The sequence below is a fragment of the Acaromyces ingoldii genome (genome assembly GCF_003144295.1).
Source record: "Acaromyces ingoldii strain MCA 4198 unplaced genomic scaffold FA10scaffold_9, whole genome shotgun sequence".
NCBI classification, from domain to species: domain Eukaryota; kingdom Fungi; phylum Basidiomycota; class Exobasidiomycetes; order Exobasidiales; family Cryptobasidiaceae; genus Acaromyces; species Acaromyces ingoldii.
Genome location: NW_020290255.1, coordinates 288,158 through 306,341, shown reverse-complemented (window position 1 = coordinate 306,341; position 18,184 = coordinate 288,158). Strand labels below are relative to the sequence as shown.

General features: G+C 56.7%; 6 protein-coding genes across 6 annotated transcripts; 1 reads left to right on the top strand and 5 right to left on the bottom strand.

Annotated features, from left to right (window-relative positions):
* Positions 1 to 509: 509 nt before the first annotated feature.
* On the bottom strand, positions 510 to 1,126 carry FA10DRAFT_201393 (hypothetical protein). Its single transcript, XM_025518447.1, has one exon. It carries the CDS (start codon positions 920 to 922, stop codon positions 548 to 550), a length of 375 nt encoding a protein of 124 aa, XP_025374055.1. The 5' UTR covers positions 923 to 1,126; the 3' UTR covers positions 510 to 547.
* Positions 841 to 1,730, bottom strand: FA10DRAFT_201380 (hypothetical protein). Its single transcript, XM_025518445.1, has 3 exons — positions 1,495 to 1,730; positions 1,369 to 1,434; positions 841 to 1,289 (listed from the first exon to the last, which is right to left on the bottom strand). Exons 1-3 carry the CDS (start codon positions 1,625 to 1,627, stop codon positions 1,057 to 1,059), a joined length of 432 nt encoding a protein of 143 aa, XP_025374054.1. The 5' UTR covers positions 1,628 to 1,730; the 3' UTR covers positions 841 to 1,056.
* A 639-nt stretch (positions 1,731 to 2,369) lies between these two features.
* FA10DRAFT_201384 (hypothetical protein) lies at positions 2,370 to 3,257 on the bottom strand. Its single transcript, XM_025518446.1, has 2 exons — positions 2,930 to 3,257; positions 2,370 to 2,865 (listed from the first exon to the last, which is right to left on the bottom strand). The coding sequence occupies exons 1-2, from the start codon at positions 3,106 to 3,108 to the stop codon at positions 2,553 to 2,555; spliced, it is 492 nt and encodes a 163-aa protein (XP_025374053.1). The 5' UTR covers positions 3,109 to 3,257; the 3' UTR covers positions 2,370 to 2,552.
* Positions 3,258 to 8,739: 5,482 nt separating this feature from the next.
* Positions 8,740 to 10,749, top strand: FA10DRAFT_289440 (hypothetical protein; the record flags this gene model as incomplete). Its single annotated transcript, XM_025524295.1, has 2 exons — positions 8,740 to 9,971; positions 10,377 to 10,749. The coding sequence occupies 2 exons, from the start codon at positions 8,740 to 8,742 to the stop codon at positions 10,747 to 10,749; spliced, it is 1,605 nt and encodes a 534-aa protein (XP_025374052.1).
* A 3,331-nt stretch (positions 10,750 to 14,080) lies between these two features.
* On the bottom strand, positions 14,081 to 16,133 carry FA10DRAFT_304734 (hypothetical protein). The gene is made up of 2 exons (XM_025525386.1): positions 15,292 to 16,133; positions 14,081 to 15,226 (listed from the first exon to the last, which is right to left on the bottom strand). Exons 1-2 carry the CDS (start codon positions 15,895 to 15,897, stop codon positions 14,210 to 14,212), a joined length of 1,623 nt encoding a protein of 540 aa, XP_025374051.1. The 5' UTR covers positions 15,898 to 16,133; the 3' UTR covers positions 14,081 to 14,209.
* A 46-nt stretch (positions 16,134 to 16,179) lies between these two features.
* On the bottom strand, positions 16,180 to 16,950 carry FA10DRAFT_201290 (hypothetical protein). The gene has a single exon (XM_025518444.1). The coding sequence runs from the start codon at positions 16,855 to 16,857 to the stop codon at positions 16,300 to 16,302; it is 558 nt and encodes a 185-aa protein (XP_025374050.1). The 5' UTR covers positions 16,858 to 16,950; the 3' UTR covers positions 16,180 to 16,299.
* Positions 16,951 to 18,184: the final 1,234 nt, after the last annotated feature.

The window sequence follows — 18,184 nt, the reverse complement described above, 5'->3', positions numbered from 1 at the left end:
CGAGGTGAAGACGGCACTCGAAAGGTAGACATGCGTTTCATGGTGGACACGTCTGCCTCTCTGCCTCGACGTGAGTATTGGCGAAATCGAACGCAAGCAGGGGAGCCAGTGAGGTCAGGTGTTCGAAAAAGGGCCTAGTGCGAAAAGAGAGGTCAGCAAGCACTGAAGCACTGAAGTCGCCAGCAAAAGTCTTGAAAGGTAGAAGCGGCCCGTGTGCTTCAATATACTCGAGCTGGACTCCTTCACCTTATCATGTCCTCATCAAGCGCCTCGTGAGCCTGGTCCTCCTCTGCGGTCTGAGGATGTCGCTACAGAGACCCCTATCCCTCAAAGAAGCTCAACTGTCATCCGGTCCCATCGGCGAGCTGACCATCGGAGAGCTGACCATTGGCAGCTTCCTGATCGATGTCATCGGCGACTAGTCGAAGGCAAGCACATGCAAAGCTTCACTCGAGGTCATGTTTTCCGGCGCATGACGAGTGCAGACACACTCACTGAGCGCAGGCAAGGGTAAATAAAAGCACATCACATTTGTCTCTTCATCAGGCTAGAACGTCTCATCGCTCGTGTCGACAGGCTCCCTCAGCTCTACTACCTCGCATCCACTGGCTTCGTCCACGATGATGTCCCAGCTCCTCGTCCGCGTCAGACGTGGTCGGCGGAAGTTGAGTCCCCTGGGTCTGTTGCGCGACGACGACGACATGTCTGCAGCCGAGGGCCAGGTGTGCACTGATCGCAGCGAGTTATTGTTGTTGTTGCTGTTGTAGTTGTTGTTCATTTGGCGCGACGACGTGCCAGCATCAGCAGGCAGAATCTCCCACGAGGCCCCGTGCACCACGCCGGTGACGTTGGGCCTCAGCGACAGGTCCTGGCGCCTCATCGCCACGTCTGAAGGCCTCGTCGACACGCTCGCAGACTTCATCGACACGTTGACCTCACGCCTCAGCGACGGGTCGAGCGAGTCCAGCCAGGCCGCCACACGGATCCGCAACGTGTCCACTGGCCTCCCCAATAAGCCTTTGAGGTTTGCCGAGCGTCAGCACAACCACGAGGTCCTCAAGAGAGCAGAGAGCGGCCGAGACCAGAGTAGTGAAGAGACCCACTCGAGACTGGCGCACGAGGACCACGCGCCGTGATCTCACTCGGCAACGCGGCAGTAGGACCCAGCTCCAGGGAGATCCTCAGGGCCGGCGCACCAGGATCACGGACTGGCGTAGACGTGGGAGCACAGGGTTCGGGGAGCGCCTGCGAGGGCGAGGGGATTGGCGTTGGGCACGACGCGGGGTCGCCTGCGATCAAGAGGCAGACTGGGTCAGTACAGAGACGGAGAGATGACAGATAGAGGCACTGCGACTAGACCAAACTCACGCCAATCGCAAGGGACTGTGCCAAAGACAAGCATCGGCCGCACCGAGCTGGCCTGCTTGTTGATCTCTGATCTCACACGTCAGTCAACGAAGCTATTCACTCTTGGTGATCGTTCCAAGCACTCACCCTCCATGGGCGAGTTGATGCACTCAGTCTCTTTGCGCGAGTCCATTGCTGTCGTTCTTGTTGAGGAGGACACGGGAGGAAGAAAGAAGGGAAAGTCCCACGCTCGGGGGGTGAGAAGAGGCAATGAGCCCATGTGTGTGCCCTTCGGCAGAGCGGAGTGGCCCCCCAGTTCCGTCTCCGAAGACACACCGCGGCGAGATCATGAGACGGTCGCAGAATGAAAGAGAACAAAGCGGAGGGAAACACAACTCCAGGCTTCTACGCCTCGCTTACCACCTGGGGACCCTCTCCCCCACCTGGAGGGTCAACAGCTAGTAGAGGACTCCAACGTCTTCGCTGTTACACAAGACTAGCAGACAGACCTTCGTTGCCGTCGCCATCGGAGTGAGACGGCGCCTCCCCCCGCGGGCGGGCTAGCACGCATGTGTCTGCGACGGTTGACTGATGAAGCGCACGGGCGCGCGCCCGCTCATCGGCCGGAAATTCCCCGTCCATGGTCCGTGCTCCACAATGAACTGCCCGTCGATGAGCCGGCCGCGCGATGGCCCGCGCGATGGCCGCCGATGCGAACGGCGCCCACGGTGCCTGTGAGGATGGCCGCCCACATTCTCTTGCAGGGGAGGTGGGTTTGCCCTCATGTTTGGGGCTCCGCTGCCAGTGAACGTTTGCTTCTGTGTGGCTCAAGCTCGGCATCTGTTGAAAAATGACTCAAGCTCGGCGTAGCAAGGTTCCACTCCTTTCCCTCCGGGGCACTTGCTGCTCCCAGTCCCGCCTGTCGCAAAGACTGGCACAGATGATGCTAGCATTGAGCCATACCTCTGCTTCGCTACAGTGTGAGCAACACCACGCCAGCCCCCTCTGATAGCAGAGCCTTTTTCGGGCGCAAAAAGGAGGAGGAGACAGGCTACTGGTGGCTGTCCCTTCCGGGCCGTTCCTACCCGCGGCGCAGAAGGAAAGCCGGGGTCTTCTTGCAAGCAAGCTCCCAGGCAAGCCTGTTGTTGCTGCACCGCTGCCACGTCATCGCCAGGCCACTGCTTTCCTACTCGGCCAGCAGCTGGTCATGCGAGGCCAGTGCCATCGGCCTCGACGCTGTCGTGTCCCTCCCGCCTCGTTGCAAAGGGGACGGGACGGGACGAGGTGGGCAAAGAAGGGCTTCCTCTCGAAGCTTGGCCATCGAGTACTCCTCGCGCCACGATCTCTCCTTCAGTGATCTGCTTTCTGACCTCTCCGTGACTCTTCTGAAGCGAGTGTCGAAGTCTTGATCCTTGCGCGTGTCGCTCTCTCCATCGTCGTCGCTCGCGCGTGTCGGTGACGTTGTCGACGCCGGCCGTCGACATTGCTACACTTCCACCGGGTATGCCCCAGGGCATGCTGGACAGTAATCATTCTGGCGATGTCCTCCTAGCAGCGGGGACCTCAGGCCACGGGTACTTACCCGCATGGGCACCTGTGAAACAGCACTGACAACGGCTCACTCGCAGTCGATTCAAGGCAACATCCTTCACATTTGCCAGAAGAGAGTCGTAAACGTTGCGGAGTGCGCAAGCGCTCAGCGGTTGCCAGACCAGCATCCTCGTCCATGCCGCTGCATTGACGAGCCAGACGCGTTGTCATTTCGACAGAAGCTCACTGGCAGATCGCAAACGCCGATGCTCAGCTCTCTGGCGAAGGCGCCGGGCGAGGAGATCGAGAAACGCGTTAACCTAACACGAGATCACCCCCAAGTTTCTCAGGCTGATCTTGGCATGTGCTGTTTACATTATTGGCACATCCGTCACTTTTTGTTCAGGCCGAAGTTGTTGACAAATTGCAGCTAACAAAGCTCACCTTGGTCACGCCGGCAGAAAAAATGACACTTCGACTGTTATGACTGTTCGGCCGACGCGTCCGCGCTTCGTGCGCTTACGCTCAGGCTACCGCGACGCCTTTTGTTGACGTCTACGTTCTCGCTCATTGTTGATTGTCAATCTTATTGAAGTCAATAATTGCCATCCTTCGTACTTTGTTCGGTTAAGGGCATCCTTTCGTAGTGACCTGGCGATCGAGGCAGCTTGAGTGCATCTTCGCACATTGTCTCGATCTTTCCGTTGGAAATAGTAGATTCGGCCGAAAACCTTCCTCATCTCCGTTAACTTTGGCGCATCTGTTGCGCTTCTCCATTCGCATTAGATCAAATGAGATTGGCTGTGAGCGTCGAGGATCTGAGAGGGTTTTCAAGTCCATGACTGGTCGAAACTTGGCTCGGATGCGGAAGAAAAGCGTCGCTGCAGCCTCTAATTCAAGACAAATTTTGCGAAGAGAGAGTTGAACAACAAAGAGCGGATAGGATTTCGACGGGAAAGTCTCTCATCTCGCTGCTCTTAGAGCGAGTAGCCCTTGTTCGCACCAGGTAAATCGAATGTCGCTCGGATCATATCTTCTGCCTCTCTGCAACTCTTGTTTACGGCAACTCTTGTTTACGGCAACTCTTGTTTACGACGATCACGGCAAAAGTAGAAAGAGACGACGACGATGACAAAAATGAATGGATAGAGCAAGGTGCTTGCTCTGTCGTCGCCGTCTTCACATATACATTGCCTTGGTCATGTTCGTCGTTATTGACCTTTCCAAATGACGGGGAAGAGCGGATGTAAACCCAAGGGAGACGAGGAAATTCTAGATGAGAATCGTTGGTCCTACTGCTCTTCGCCATATGCTCTATTTTATCTACTTTACCTTCTCTCCGACGCCCCAAAGACGGAAGGTAGAACACCTACGAGTCTCGCTCAGATATTCACATCAGCAACAAACGAGATTGCATCAGCTGTGTTTACAGGCGTGCTCACGGTGAGCGCCGATGTCGATTGCAGGCAAGTGTTTAGGCCACATGGCACACGAGCTTATTTAGACTGAGAGGAATGCCCACGCGTCGTCACAAGCGATCAATGTCCAGGCTCCTATTTGTGTGCACGCAGAAATCGTCGCGAAACACGCGTCAGCACGCGTGTCGCGAAAGCTACAGGGGTAACGCTCTTATTTCGAATGCTGAGAGAAAGCAGTAACGATTGCAACAAAGGCGTCAGACAAATGCCTCTCTGGTCCCTGTGTGGCAGCAATGACGCCCACATCTCTGTCTTACGCAGCCGTTGCTGCGTCACACAATGACACGAAGCCGGTGTTCGAAGAGACCGTGTGAGGACCTTGTAATAAGAAAGCGTCGAAGCACGCGAGAGACGAGCCCCATTCTTGCGTGCATTCGAGAGCCACGTCGCATGGGCACGTTCGATGAGCTAGATGCGGTCTTAGAGAGGTCTGGATGCATTCTCCTTGCCATCGTAAAGCGTCAACAGCGACAGACTCGGTGCTCAACAGCCCAGCTTCGAATGCTTAGCCAAAGCGTGGACAGTTAATTTAGCGCTGGCCACCTCCCAATGGGATTTATCCTGCGCGTCACCACACATCTCTCTCTCTTCCCCTCTCTGTCTAGGGCCATGGACAGGTATGCGGCAGCTCGGGCCGCCTTTGGTCGCTGCCTCGCCTAGTCGCAGGCGTCAAGAGCAGCCGCCACACGAGGTGGACAGCGCAAGGCAGAGGGGGAGATTGCCCCTTTCTTCTCCGGGGCGAGTGAGCGACTGCCGCCATCTCACCCTTATCACGGACGCACGAGCCCCCTGCACTGGCCAAGCGAGCCCCCTGGAGCGCCGTCGCCCCGCGCCACTCTCCCTGCACCCATAAGCGATACCTCCCTCGCACGCACCGGTCGTCGCTTCAGCCATGTCCCTGCCAGGTCCTGGATACCCTTTCATCTCTGGGCACCCTGCTGTTGCTGGTGCAGCCGGTGCGCCAGCATTCTCATCTACCAGCACCGCTGGCGCACAGCAGCACGTGGCCTCTTCTCCTCCCTGGACGACGCTCTCTTACTATGTCACCATGGTAATGCTGGCGCAGCAGCAACAGCAGCAGCAGCAGCAGCAGGCGCCGGCTTCTCAGGCGGACGAGGCAGCTCAGCGCACAGCATGCAGGGCCCAGACGGTCGCGACGCGGCGACGAGCAAAAACGACAAAGGCCTACGAACGCGAGCGGGTGCAGGCGCGCTTCCTCCAGTGGTGCGAGGAGGACTACCCCGGCCGGCCGGACATCTTTCTCGTCAATGAGATCAAGCTCGCCCGATGGTTGAAGCGCGAGTCAGACCGCGTCCGGAGCACAGAAAGAGGGGGTGGCACCGTCGACGAGGGCGAGGTCGGCGTGAGTGGCAGGGCCACAGTCGCGACGCTGAAGCAGGAGATGGCCGCCGTTGTCGATTTGTGGAAGACGCAGTCGAATGTCAAGATGAACAGCAACAGCCACCCTGGCCGGCGCGGCAGCCTTGCATCGATGGTCATCGCAAACCACCGCATCGAAGTCGCCAGGGAGGAAGCGGCGGCAGCAACAGCAGCGGCTGCAACGACGACGACGACGACGACGACGACGACGACAGCAGCGCAATCCCGCGACGAGACAGTCACAGGCTCCCGCTTCCCGGAAAGACAGCAGGAAGAGACCGACGCCCTCTGCGAAGAGGACAAGGCCCTGTGCGAAGACGGCGATGCGCGCCTGTCTGTGCTCAGCCTGGAGGCTGCCTCGGCTGCGCTTGTGACAAGCGCAGGCCCCGTGAGCATCTGCTTGGCTTTCCATGCCACTGCTGGCACCCATGCTGACCTCTTTCTTCTTCTTCTTCTCTCTCTGGGACAGAGGTATGGCACCGTCTTTACGACGACGCGCGACCGATGCATGCTCCATCTCAGCAACTCGTGCGATCTTCGCGGCTCTGCAGCGCGACAGGCAACGCTGTGCGACCTCGTCGCCATCGACCCATTCGAGTCCGAGCCGTGGTGGCAAGGGAGGAGCATCGTCATGGCCACGTCAGCCAAGCTCGGTGGGCCGAGCCATCCAAGGCAGACCACGATGGACACCCCGAGGCACCACGACTGGAAGCGGTGTGTGCACGGCTCGCTTGCCCTCTACCTCTTTGTGCGCTGGCACCACACCCCGGAACCACCGCCAGATCTTTCTTCGAGAGCTTCGTGGTGCGACAAGCCGCTCTTCCGCAGCAAGAACCCGCCCAGATCGGCGAGCGAGCACGGTGGAGCAGGCGCAGGCGCAGAAGCAGGAGCAAGGAACAGGAGCACAGAAGAGATGCCGTACGCGACGCACAGGCTCGCAATAAAAAAGATGTTTCTGGCGCTCGGCGTTGAGGCATCCCAAGCCACGCGCATTGCTCGACAGATGGCCGCCAGGACAGTGGCACCAGCGTCGCAGAAGAGCGCCAGGACTGGCCACTGCAACGAGGGGTCGTTTGCCGGTGCGATGCGGACGAGCGCAGGCCACGGGCCAATGTATGCGGGTGTAAGAAGCAGCAGCAGCAATTACGCCTTTGTCGATCGCGCGATCCTCATCCCACCCGAGGCGCTGCAGAGGCAGCTGTGGCCCTGGATCGACCGCTATTCGCTCGCAGAGTTTCGTCGGACGCTGGACGCCGCGGGCGCAGAGTTCCTCCTGCTGATGCAGCATCTCCGCATCGTCCTGCTCCAGGACATGGTGCTTCTGCAGAGGGAGATGCCGGACAACGAGCTTGGCCGCCTTGCGATCTTCACGTCGGCCGACTTCAAGGCGTGGGCCGTGCAGCTCGAGGCGGCCATGGCCGACTGCCAGACACCCCAGGGCCGCCGGATGCGCATGCTGGATCCAGTGCTGTTTGCGACGCAGCTCAGCCACTCTTATGCTTTTCAGGCCGGCCTGGCCCAGCTGCAGGCCCAGGTAAACGCCAAGCTGCAGGACTATTTCGCCGAAGTAAAGTCATGGCAGCGTCTCCAGACAGAAGACCTGCGACAGCAGGAAATCCTTCGCAAGGTGCTGATCCGGCTTCTGCAGCACCTAGACCCTGGCAACCACGAGGCAGCAGCCGCGATCCTGGCCGTCTCCGCAGGGAGTGATGGCAGCACGGGCGGCAGTGGCAGCAGTGGCAGCAGTGGCAGCAGTGGCAGCAGTGGCAGCAGTGGCAGCAGCGGCAGCAGTGGCAGCAGTGGCAGCAGTGGCAGCAGCGGCAGCAGCGGCAGCAGCAGCGACACACAAGGCGGTCCTTTGAGCGAGCAGGTCCAGGCACAGAACAGGGACGCTGTCCCTGTGTACGAACTCTCGCGCACCATTCGCAGCGTGCGCGCTCTGTACACGGACACGGAGTGGCACGACGGTCTAAGTGGCCAGGCCAGCATCGTGCAGCTCGATCGCACATATGGGTCCCGCTGGCGAAAGGCACCAAAGGAGTCGAAATTCTACTCCAATCGCAAGTCGCTCATGGCTGCCATTGCAGAGCTCCAGGAGAAGCAGCGCTGGACGGTCGACGAGGCAATCGAGCACCTCGATCGGCGACGGGCCGGCGCAAGTCTCGACAAGCTCATGAAGATCCTCAAGAAGGAGAAGGCCGCCGTAGCACGGCAAAGGGCATCGTCGTTGCGACAGCGCAAAGCCGCAACGATGGCACTGTCTCCCTAGGCACCATGTGTATTTAAGTGACTACTCGCTGCGCTGCGTTGTCAGTCTCGTGTGACAATGTCAGCATCTTTCATCTCTCGAGCAGCGGCTCTCGTTGACGCGCAGGCGAGCGCCGGCTCTGCTGCCTTGGTCAACGGAGCTGCCCTTGGCCTGCTGTAATCACTTCATGTCGGTGATGACACAACTCATCTCCCAAGCGGGTCCGCATCTGCGTGTCGGGAGAAGGGAAAGGACAGCAATATTGAAATAAGACGAGAGCCAGGTGACACGACGGAGTGTCACACGATTAATCCTGGTGATGATCCGCACACGCTTTTCTGTGAAGTCCTCGTTGCCATCGAAGCAGAATGGCAGGGGATGCGCTCATTAGCTCGGATGCAAGGGGCAGCACTGGCCTACTAGCTGTGTGAGTCCAGGACCATGTGCCCTCGAACCCCTCCTGATGAACAGCAAGCGTCTAGAGAGGGCGAATCTTTCGGAGAGATAGTTGCTTGACCCATTGCAGTGTAGGCTCGAGCTCTGCACGATCTCTAAACAAGATGCTGCGGCTGCTTCGACCGGTGGTCAAACAGCTTTGCTCGCAGCAGGACTATGCAACAGGATTAAGCAGCAAGACGAAGGAATGCCACTACTAGCAAATAGTTAAAAATCCGAAGCGATTAAGGTGTGTTTTTTCTGTCTAGATTGCCTCACCAACACCACCAACTACTCACCGCCTACCCGCGAGCCAAGAAGATGAGCTACTACCTGTTGGAGTCGCCATTCATCTCCTTTCGTGAAGCCACTGCGGACCACAAAATTGGCGAGGACACCAGCCCGTTTCTCCCCGCCCATCGTACCGTCTTTAGGAGCCGATACAGTGCCAGTCTGCTCAATGCTGTCGAGGTGAACCTAGTCAGGGGTCGAAAGCAGCGAGCTTCTTCAGTCGAAAGGGCTGCAAGTAGCAAAAAGCCGAGACAAGAGCGGGAGACGAGCGAGCAGCGAGTGGGCAGCGAGGACGAGTGCGGAATTGAGCTCGGTCGAGGGACGTCGACCTCGTCCTCTAGCCAACATGTGCCGGGCTCAGTCGAAGGCATCGACATCGAGAAAGAGGGCGAAGGCGAGGCAACAGAGGACTCTGAAGACGACGGCGAGGTTGAAGATCTGTTGCGGGCTTCCCCGAGCACAAACAACGTCATTCGTGCACGCCTCATGGGCGTTCCCCTAGAGGGCGGGGGCGTACGCTTCTCGGTAGAGGAAGGTGTACGACGGAGCCGAAGCCGCAATCACCTGGACACCCTCGTCGCATACCTCGTCGCCTACCTCGTCCGGGAAACGTCGCCCAGTCGAAATGAGCTGCTCTGCCAGCGCGACCTTGCTCGAGTCATTGTGGCAGGGGGTCATATGGGCGCCATGCTAGCAACAGTGGCTGTCTGGGAGCCGCGGATCTGGTCATCCATGTCGAAGACGCCATTTGTCGAGTTCCTCGCTGGGCGTGAAGTGGCAAAGAAACTGGGCACCCGTATGCATCGACCTCTCAATCGCAGAGAGCAAAGCTGCCTTGCCAAGCTCCGCCGACTCTTTCTCTCTCTTCTCTTGGATCTGGACGACGCCTGTTCTAGCCTGTCACTCTCCAACGATGAAGCCAGCCTGGACATGGCCCTCTTGATGGCTCTCTATCAGAAGAAAGGCTCAGAAGCCCCAGCATCAGGCTCCGTCGAATGGGTTGACAGCGCCACTGAGCCTTACGCCAATCGTGCGTTTGAACATCGCTTCCACGGCGACAGACGGCAGGTCGTCATTCTGACGAGCAAAGAAGCACACCAAGAAGCAAGAAAGGGCAGCGAAGCAATTGCGGCTCTTTCGACGCCGTCGCCGCTCTTTTCACCTGACCGAGGTTCGGCAGCCCTTCCATCTATCCCTCTCTTTCCCTGCGCAAAGACAAAGGCGTCTGCAGCAAATTTCCGTGCCAACCCCGCCTACCCGATGTATTGCTAGCCCCGTCTGCCTCTTGAGTCAGCTTGGCCCCACACTCAAATACTTTCCTTCGCGTCCTGAATTTTGGAGTGCACGTCTTTTCCTATTTTGCCTTCTCCGTTCGCTCGGATCGCCGATCGAGTTTTTCTGTCGCAGTCTCTTTATCGTCTCTTCGATGTCTGTTGTCAGCAATGACGAAGTGTCTGACAGGGTTAGCGCCTTGGAAGAGACAGCTGTGAGCGTCAGTGAGCGCCTGCCTCTCTCTTCTCTCGGAGCTGGCTCGAAGCGACCAGCCCGTTCGTCTGTCGACCGCCCGCTTTAATCGCTTGCTAAGGTCTGTTGCTGTAGTTCCTCGGCAGTTGCACGCCTCTGCGTTGTCCTGATTCTCGCATGGCTATCCTTGTTCTCCTCCCCAGCGATGATGAGCCGAGCGCAACGTGGCCGCGGGCCCTCAAGACGGTGGCCAATGACGCACTGCGGGCAGTGGTAGACCGCCTCTGGCTTCAGCAACGGGCGCTGGCCGAGGCCATCTTGGCAAAGGAAGAGGCAGAGTTGGAGACAGACGCCCTGAGTGCCAAGCTGGAGGAAGCAAACATCAAGGAGGAAACGCTGCGCAGTCGACTGCACACAGTCAGCAACACCTGCGAGGATCTCGAGGAGGCGAAGCGCGTTGCCGAGAAGAGAAAGCACGAGGCGGGAGCATCGAGGTCAAGGGCCAAAGAGAGGGTAAAGAAGTTTTCCGAAGGAGCGAAGCACTTGGCCGCATTGCGATCGGACTCTTCTGTGTAATTGACACGCCAATCTTTCGCAACACTCGCCGGCCTGCGAGCAGAAATCGTAACTATGTCCTGCAGAGCTCTGCAGAGCTTCTACCAACTGACCGCGCTCCTCATCAAGCGAGGCGTTCAGGCCCATGGCTGAGCCTCGGCAGCAAATTGTGCAGGCCTCTATCTTCCCAGCGATAATTTTAAATAAGTGGTCAAGCCATGGTTCCAGATGCAGATCTTCAAAGCATTTCTCCGTGCCACAAGGCCATGAAAGGGAGTCGCCACACTCTGCCGACCAACAATCCGTCAATGAGAAGAAAGAGGTGAATGATGGCAGCAAAGGCCAACCTTTGACGCAGACGAAAGATGTGGGAGAACAGAATGCTGATTTCCAGGAAGGAAGCAGCAAAGCAACAAGCGTCGAAGAGGACCCACATGAGACACCAAGAGAAGGCTCACATGAAGGACAGGTAAAGGTTGCGAACACATCCGGACGAGACTTTCCGGTCACCCTTAAGGGACAGAAGACGACAGGCTGGAGCTGGGAAGAGCTGGGTAGTCTGTCGATCGATCACCTTACTTCCTGGCTCAATCTGTGCACAGTCCTAATCTGTATAGTGCTGTGTAGAGACATTCCACACACAAGAGCAAGATGATACCCTTACAGACATCGATTCGAAACTCTGACAATGTTTAGTCTGGACCGTAGTTACCCATTGTTTTTTTGTTTTTGTTTTTGTTTTTGTTTTTGTTTTTTCTCTCTCTGAGCGTTGGTCCGTAAGGCTCGATCTTGCGCCACCCAGGCTGGTATTGCTCCCGAAGGATAGCGTTTGGGGCTCATCCGCACGCTGGGCACTGCATGTGACCTTGTTTGAGGCGGTTTTCGTCGGAAACGTCAGCGTTGTGCTACGCGAAGCTTTCGTGAGGAAGAATGGCACAGCAACTTTCACAATTGTCTAGACGATCCACAGTGAAGCAACGAGCTCGACTTGTCTACGCATTTTGGGCTGGTGATCGAGGCATCTGATAAATTCGACCAAGCGAGAGAGATGATTGAGGAAGTCGTTGAAAATGTAGAAGTTTGCCATAGCGGCGTGTATGTGATCGAGCAAGTACTTGAATCCACAGAGAGCGACGCGTGCACAATTTAGAAGTCGTTAACGAAGACTCTGCGGAATCCGTTGAAAGCGACGCCCAGGGCGCCGGTGACTCTTGGATGCAAGTGATGCGAGTCTCACTTCTTTGAAAATGTGACTCCAGTCCCATCACCCTCTCTTGCCACTTTGAGGACTTCTGCGCTGCAACAGATTCTCCCGCATCTCTAGATGATTGTCGTGGGCGCGCGCCACTCTGAGTGAAGATCATTCTTCCCTCAATGAATGGACACCTCGTGGAAGGCATTTAAGTGCCGTCTTATGCGCTTGCTGGGATCATCTGTGGCGCCTTTGAGCCTGACGACGAGCACCTTCCACACAATATCCCTTCTCTGCGAACAGCCTGATCTAAAGCTTTCATGACGCGGTTGCGAAAGAAGCGGAGGCCATGGTCTTCCCAAGTCGCTGGCATTTCCGATCGGAAAAGGTGGCATTCCATGCCAGTCTCTTGCAGGCGTAGAAACGAAGATTGATGTTATGTCGCTCAAGCTGTACAACGCACCTGCTGCAGTACAGTCCAACTGTGCCTGGACACAATTTTGGGGCGGAAAATTGTGCCAAGCATTGCATAGTGTCTCTAAACAACAGCATCATGGTGCGTCATGTGCTCCGTTCCTGTTTGACATCTATTTGCAATTTCGGGTGGTCAACGTGCGCCTCGGCTAGACAAAACAGCTACTCTGACAGGACGGAGGCCCGAATGTATCGCCTCATCAATCCCATCTGACCGACACAAAAAAACACTTCCGGTGTCCTCAGCTTTCTCGATGATTCGATTATCACTGGCGTTTGACAGCCTGGTTCGAGCAAGAAGGCTCTCCGTCAGATTTCTTCGCCAAGGCAGCACCGTCGCCGTCTCTTCTTTGTAAAAGATGTAGAAGCTCAATGATGAAAGTAATCTTGCTGCCGGGCGCAAAAGATGGCGCTGCTTTGTCTGCAAAGACCCCAAACAGAAATCACTAGACTTTGACGGAAGGCAATGCATCGAGGGGGAAATCTACTGCAAGGGCCGAAAGCAAAAAGTCTGGAAGTTGCGAGTAAGACCAGAAGTGAGAGAGAAAGAACGTCCCAGCAAGCGAGGACTCACCCTAGCTGATGGGAGGGGCAACGTGTTGTCGGGAGCCCTCATTGGTCCCAGCTTCTTTACGGCAGGAGAAAATCAAACTCCACACAGTACACAGCGCTGTTCCCGATACCTTCCACCAGTACAGACTATATCGTTGCACACTCTACCAGCCCCTGCGAAACACTTTGAGCTCTGCAGATCAGTCGATCAGGCCGGAATTATCGGGAACAGCTTGAAGGTACCAATCGTTACCGCGAACGGCTTGGTACTCTTTGACGTCGCTCTTGTCAGCTCATTCGTAGCATTCTGAAACCTACTGGCGAACAGCGCCTTGCCATTGTAATGTCCAACACTACCACAGGCTTGTCGCTATCACCGTCACTGTCTTCGTCATCATATACAACGATGTCTTGGCAATGCTGCTCCGACTTGTGAAAGTTCTATGTGTTTCGACTTGTGAAAGTTCTATGTGTTTAGTATGTTTAATATTTCTTTGCTTGGATGTAAAAAATAGAAAAAAAAGCGCGAGGGTGACGCAATTTTTTTTGTTTCCAAGGAAAAAAACGATCCCTCAAAGTCAAAGTTGCATTCTTTGGCCACTCAAAAACGTTTTGTAAAATTCTCAAAGCTTCAAAAAAGAAGCTGAATAGTTACATCGCGTCTGATCTTGATTCAATGCTCGAGATTGCCCGACATGCCTGTACTATGCTGAAAGGGGCGCTGTACAGACCATCTTCTCTCGTAAATAGTCGTCCACCACACAGAGTAATCACGTTCATCTATTGGCCGGCAAGTACCATACCCCCCCTGGGGCGTTTCGAGGGAAGTAGGCGAATGTTAGGATGACTTTGTCAACGCGAGCAATAACAGCCGCTGTAGACGGTAGCCACCGCAGCATAATTAGCAGGACAAGGCAGCAAAGAAATGAGAACTGTCACACGGAAGGATCTACCGAAGAGATGACCCTTGCCCGATATGGGTTAGGTTGCCTTGTGGGCCACCCAGCCGGCCCTCGTCGTCGAGATGGTCGTCGTTGGGCAGGCGCCCCTGACCAGCCTGCCTCCTCCACCTTCGTTCAGGATGGCAGACTAATGGACGGCACTTGCATGTCATTTGCTGTTGTAGTGCAGGTTGGGAAGAGAAAAGGAATGAATTCATGAGTCAAATTCCAGTACGAACAGTGGTGTGACCTATACGCAGGGACGAGAAGGAAGAAACATGTAGCCGTGCGGCGTTACTCTTGATTATGCGCCTTGCCATCCTCAGCCGTCATGGTGGGAGAGGCAGTATTCGAGGTGCCTTACTACGTCTTCGAGCTTTTGGGCATTTGCGTCGACGGTCGACAGCTTGGCTTCAATGTCCGGGAACGATGGCGGCGAGGTACGGAGGGCTCGGAGCGCCTGGCTTCGCGATCCCTTTTCCTTCGCCTGTTTGAGGAGCCAGCGTGCATAGGCCTCGTCGCGCTCAACCTCGACGGCAGCCACGCGCTCCCGGTACGCTTCGACCGCACGGATGGCGACCAGGAAGTCGTCCATGGTAGGCTTCTGCTTTCGCACCAGCGCTGTGAGGTCTGGCACGTCGGCGTCGTCGTCGTCGTCGGCGCCGCCCTTGTCCCCCTCGTCGGGCTCGGTCAGCGCCGTTTCGTCGCCCAGGTCCGAGGGCCTGGCAAAAGGAGACAGGGCGTCCTGCGGGTCCTGCCTTTGCAGCCTCCTGGACTGGCGGTGCGACGGGCTGCTGCTTCCGCCTTCGTCTGTGCGAGCGCGCTTGGAAGAGCGACTGCCCGTCGAGGACGAAGGAGGAGGGCCCACTTCGGCGCGGGAATCGTTTCCGTCGTCGTCGTTGACGTCCATCGTCACACCCTCGAGGCCGTCCCAGGGAACGCCAACAAAGCGCGGGCGAGTGTCTGGCTGCCCTTCGAGCATGGGGAGGGGGTGCTTGAGGGAGGGGGGCCTCACGAGATCGCGAAAGCCGGAGAGGTGGTCCACCTCACAGAGCTGCAGGCAGTATTCTGCGAGCTCTGCGATGGGTTCGGCCTCGGGACGCCACTGACGCGGACGGCCGTCACGGCTCTTGGCATTGTGCGCAGCGACCAAGAGGGTAAAGATTGGGTGCACGGCGAGCCAGAATGGTTCCAAAGACTCCTTGGAGTCCACGTCCTCGAAGAGAGTCGGCACCATTGTATCCGCCTTGGCCTCAAACTCGCGTCTTCGACCGCCGAGCCGGATAAAAAAGTCATCGGGTGGCTCTCCACTGCCAAAACCCCAGAGCAGGTACTGGTACTAGATCACAGAGGAACGACGCATGAGCGACTGGATGAAGAAAAAGGCGTCATTCCCTGACTCACCCGCTTCGTTCCATTTTCGAGTTCGTGCTGACAGTGACTGGCGACCACACTCCAGGGCTCGAAAGTGGGGACGTCGAAGGTCTCGTCGTTCTCTTTGCTGGCGAGAAAGGTTTCGAGTGAGATGACCACCTCGATCAGAGTCGCGAGACTGGGCGTCAATGTGAGCGTAAAGTCGACTCCCGGCTCAAGGCCAAAGTACATATGGAAGTTCGGAGTCAAGAAGACGAGGTTGTCAACCGCGCACCTGCGACGGGCTCGATGTTGTGGTAGACCTCGGAAAGGGCCAGTCAAGCGAGACCAGATGTGGAGCTGCTCAAGCAGCCTTTCGCTGTGAGGAAACACATGGGCGCGGTCGGGTCTGCGACGCCCGCTGAGAGTGCAGCATAGATACGCCTCGTTGCCCTCAGCACCTGGCGTCCTGATGTCGTTGTGCCGGTTGACCAGTCTCAGCGTCCCCTCGGTAGAGCTGTCAAATTCACGCGGGGGTGTCCTTTCGCCAAGAAGCACGGGAACTTTGGTGTCTCCCAAACGGAGGCGACGCAGCCTGGTAGCGGCAGATTCGTGTGGCATTGTCGTGGTTGTGCGGACTTGTGTTGGTCGCAGCATCTCGTTGAACCTTTTTATCCCCTTCAGCGCGGTGTGCTTGTGACGCAAAGGAAAACTTCCCCCAAACTTGGCGCCACCCGCTTTGCATATTGGCAGAGCAAGCAGAGGACCTTGCAGCGGGGCAGCTGTAGCTAGCCGTCAGCCGGCTTGGAAATCCAAAAGGCAAGTTGCGGAAGGAGCGACAAGGCCATCGAGCTTCCTTCCGTGCGTGGCTTGCCTTATTGTCTCACTGTGACAGATCCAATAAAGGAGGCGAAATATATTACTACTACTACTGTTGTAGAGTAGTAGGAGGGCAAGATCGTTTTGTTTACAAACGAAGACGCGCTTCCGAAGATGCGCTTCCACAATTTCAATTTGTCGTGAGGCCCCATTCGGCAAGCTGGGTGCACTCCGCTGCTACTACTCGAACAGCGACAGGGGGATGCTTGCTGCCAAGGCGCTGTAGCCGGCTGGGTTCATGTGGAGCCCGTCGCCCGAATCATACTTACTCGCAATCACGCTGTGGTTCGCCGGGTCGCGCACGACGGCGTCAAAGTTGAGCACGGCGTCAAAGTGCGAGGAGCGGATCCAGGCGTTGACCGTCTGCCGGCTGGCTTCGCGGAGCGCATTGCCATAGGTGTTGAGGCCAGTTGGAGATCTGGACGCTCGGCGTGCCCGCAGTCGTTGACGGAGTTGAGGGAGTACGTCGGCCGAGCTGATCGATTCCAACGGGTCGGTCGAGCGTGGGCGAGACCTCGACCCGGGACGATATAGCTCGCCCAGGCTGGCCCTGAGCCCTGAGGTGGCTCCAGCCCCCGCGTTCACCGTCGCCGCTCCTGATTGTTCAGACGACGAAGAAGAGCAAGAGATGTTATTAGATATCGAGAAAAAGGAGCGTTTACATGAGAAGGCATAGGCGTCGAGGCGGTCCGAGTTCGAAAAGTCTATTTGCCGAAAAGTCGAAGCGGTCGGAAACATCGGAAATTCCAACTGAGCTCTCGGCCCGGCCAGGCGTCAATGGCCTGCTTGCGAACCCGCGCACCTTTCTCATCGCCCTCTTTGCCTCGCTCGGTGGCTGCGTCTACGGCTACAACCAGGGGGAGTCTGTCGGACACAACATCTCTCCCGGCAAGACCACCCCACTGACGTTTCCCCTCCCACAGGCATGTTCGGTCAGGTGCTCAACATGAAGAGTTTCCAGGCCGCGTCCGGCACCGAGAACATTAGCAACGACAACCCAACGCTGACGTCGTTCCTGACGGCCATCCTCGAGCTCGGCGCAACCACGCGTTTTTCACGCTACACCTGTGCAACACACCTTCTCGATAGATGTGAATCATGCGTGGTGTCTGCGTTCTCCATGCCTTTGAATCGGATTCTTCTCCACTGCTACGGCTAATTTCATCATTCCGATCACTCGCCGCTACATGCTCTCTCAGCCTACGATTCCCCATGCGAGAGACGCTTGTACTGTACGCGTCGTGCCGCCGCCCCTCTATTTTTGGAGTCTTCCTTGATTACTGAATGAAAACAAATCGTCCTTGATTGCATGAACATCGGCGGTCGAGCCTTTTCTTCTATCACCGAAGCTAAGCGAGTGGTAGAGATTATTCACTGAGCAGTCATGATCCCCAGTGAAGTGAATGAAAGGATAAAACCGTGTCAATTGCTTCTAGCTTGCTGGCGCACAGCGACTTACAAAAGTCACACCATCCGCAAGACGGTTATAGCGACCCTGCTTGCGTGCATCTCATAGAAAGCCCGCTGTCAGAAGTCCTTTTCCTGGGAGTAGTAGTCGTTTGGTCACTGCAACAATGCGTGGGCATCCATGGCAGTGGGGAGAATTTGTCAGATGAAGATCTCCTGCATGGAGGAAACGGAGGCTACAAGGAAGAAGACATTACTCAGGCTAAGCGTCATTGAGCGACGTCTGACTCGAGGGCTGGTCGATATACTCCAGCTGAAGTATACGATGACGTGCTCTCCGTAACCACTTCGTAGGCCACGGAGCGTCTAGGATACCTCGCACGTCGTGCACGCCCAGCACGCTAGCTTCGTCTTGACCCACCAAGTCGCATTTCCGCCATCTTGCATTCGAAGTAGTCGAGGTCGCACCGGCAGCTCGGCCGTCGCTCTCTTCCTCCGAGATCGAGTCAAGGCAAAGCTCGATGGCCACCAACGCCGGAAGGCTTCTTTTTGGCGTCATTCTCGAGGTGAATCGTGATCTACTGGCAGAGCGACCGATGGATGCAATGCAGGTACGAGCCAGGGTTGCTCTGCCGTCCCTGCCGCTGCTTTTGTGTAT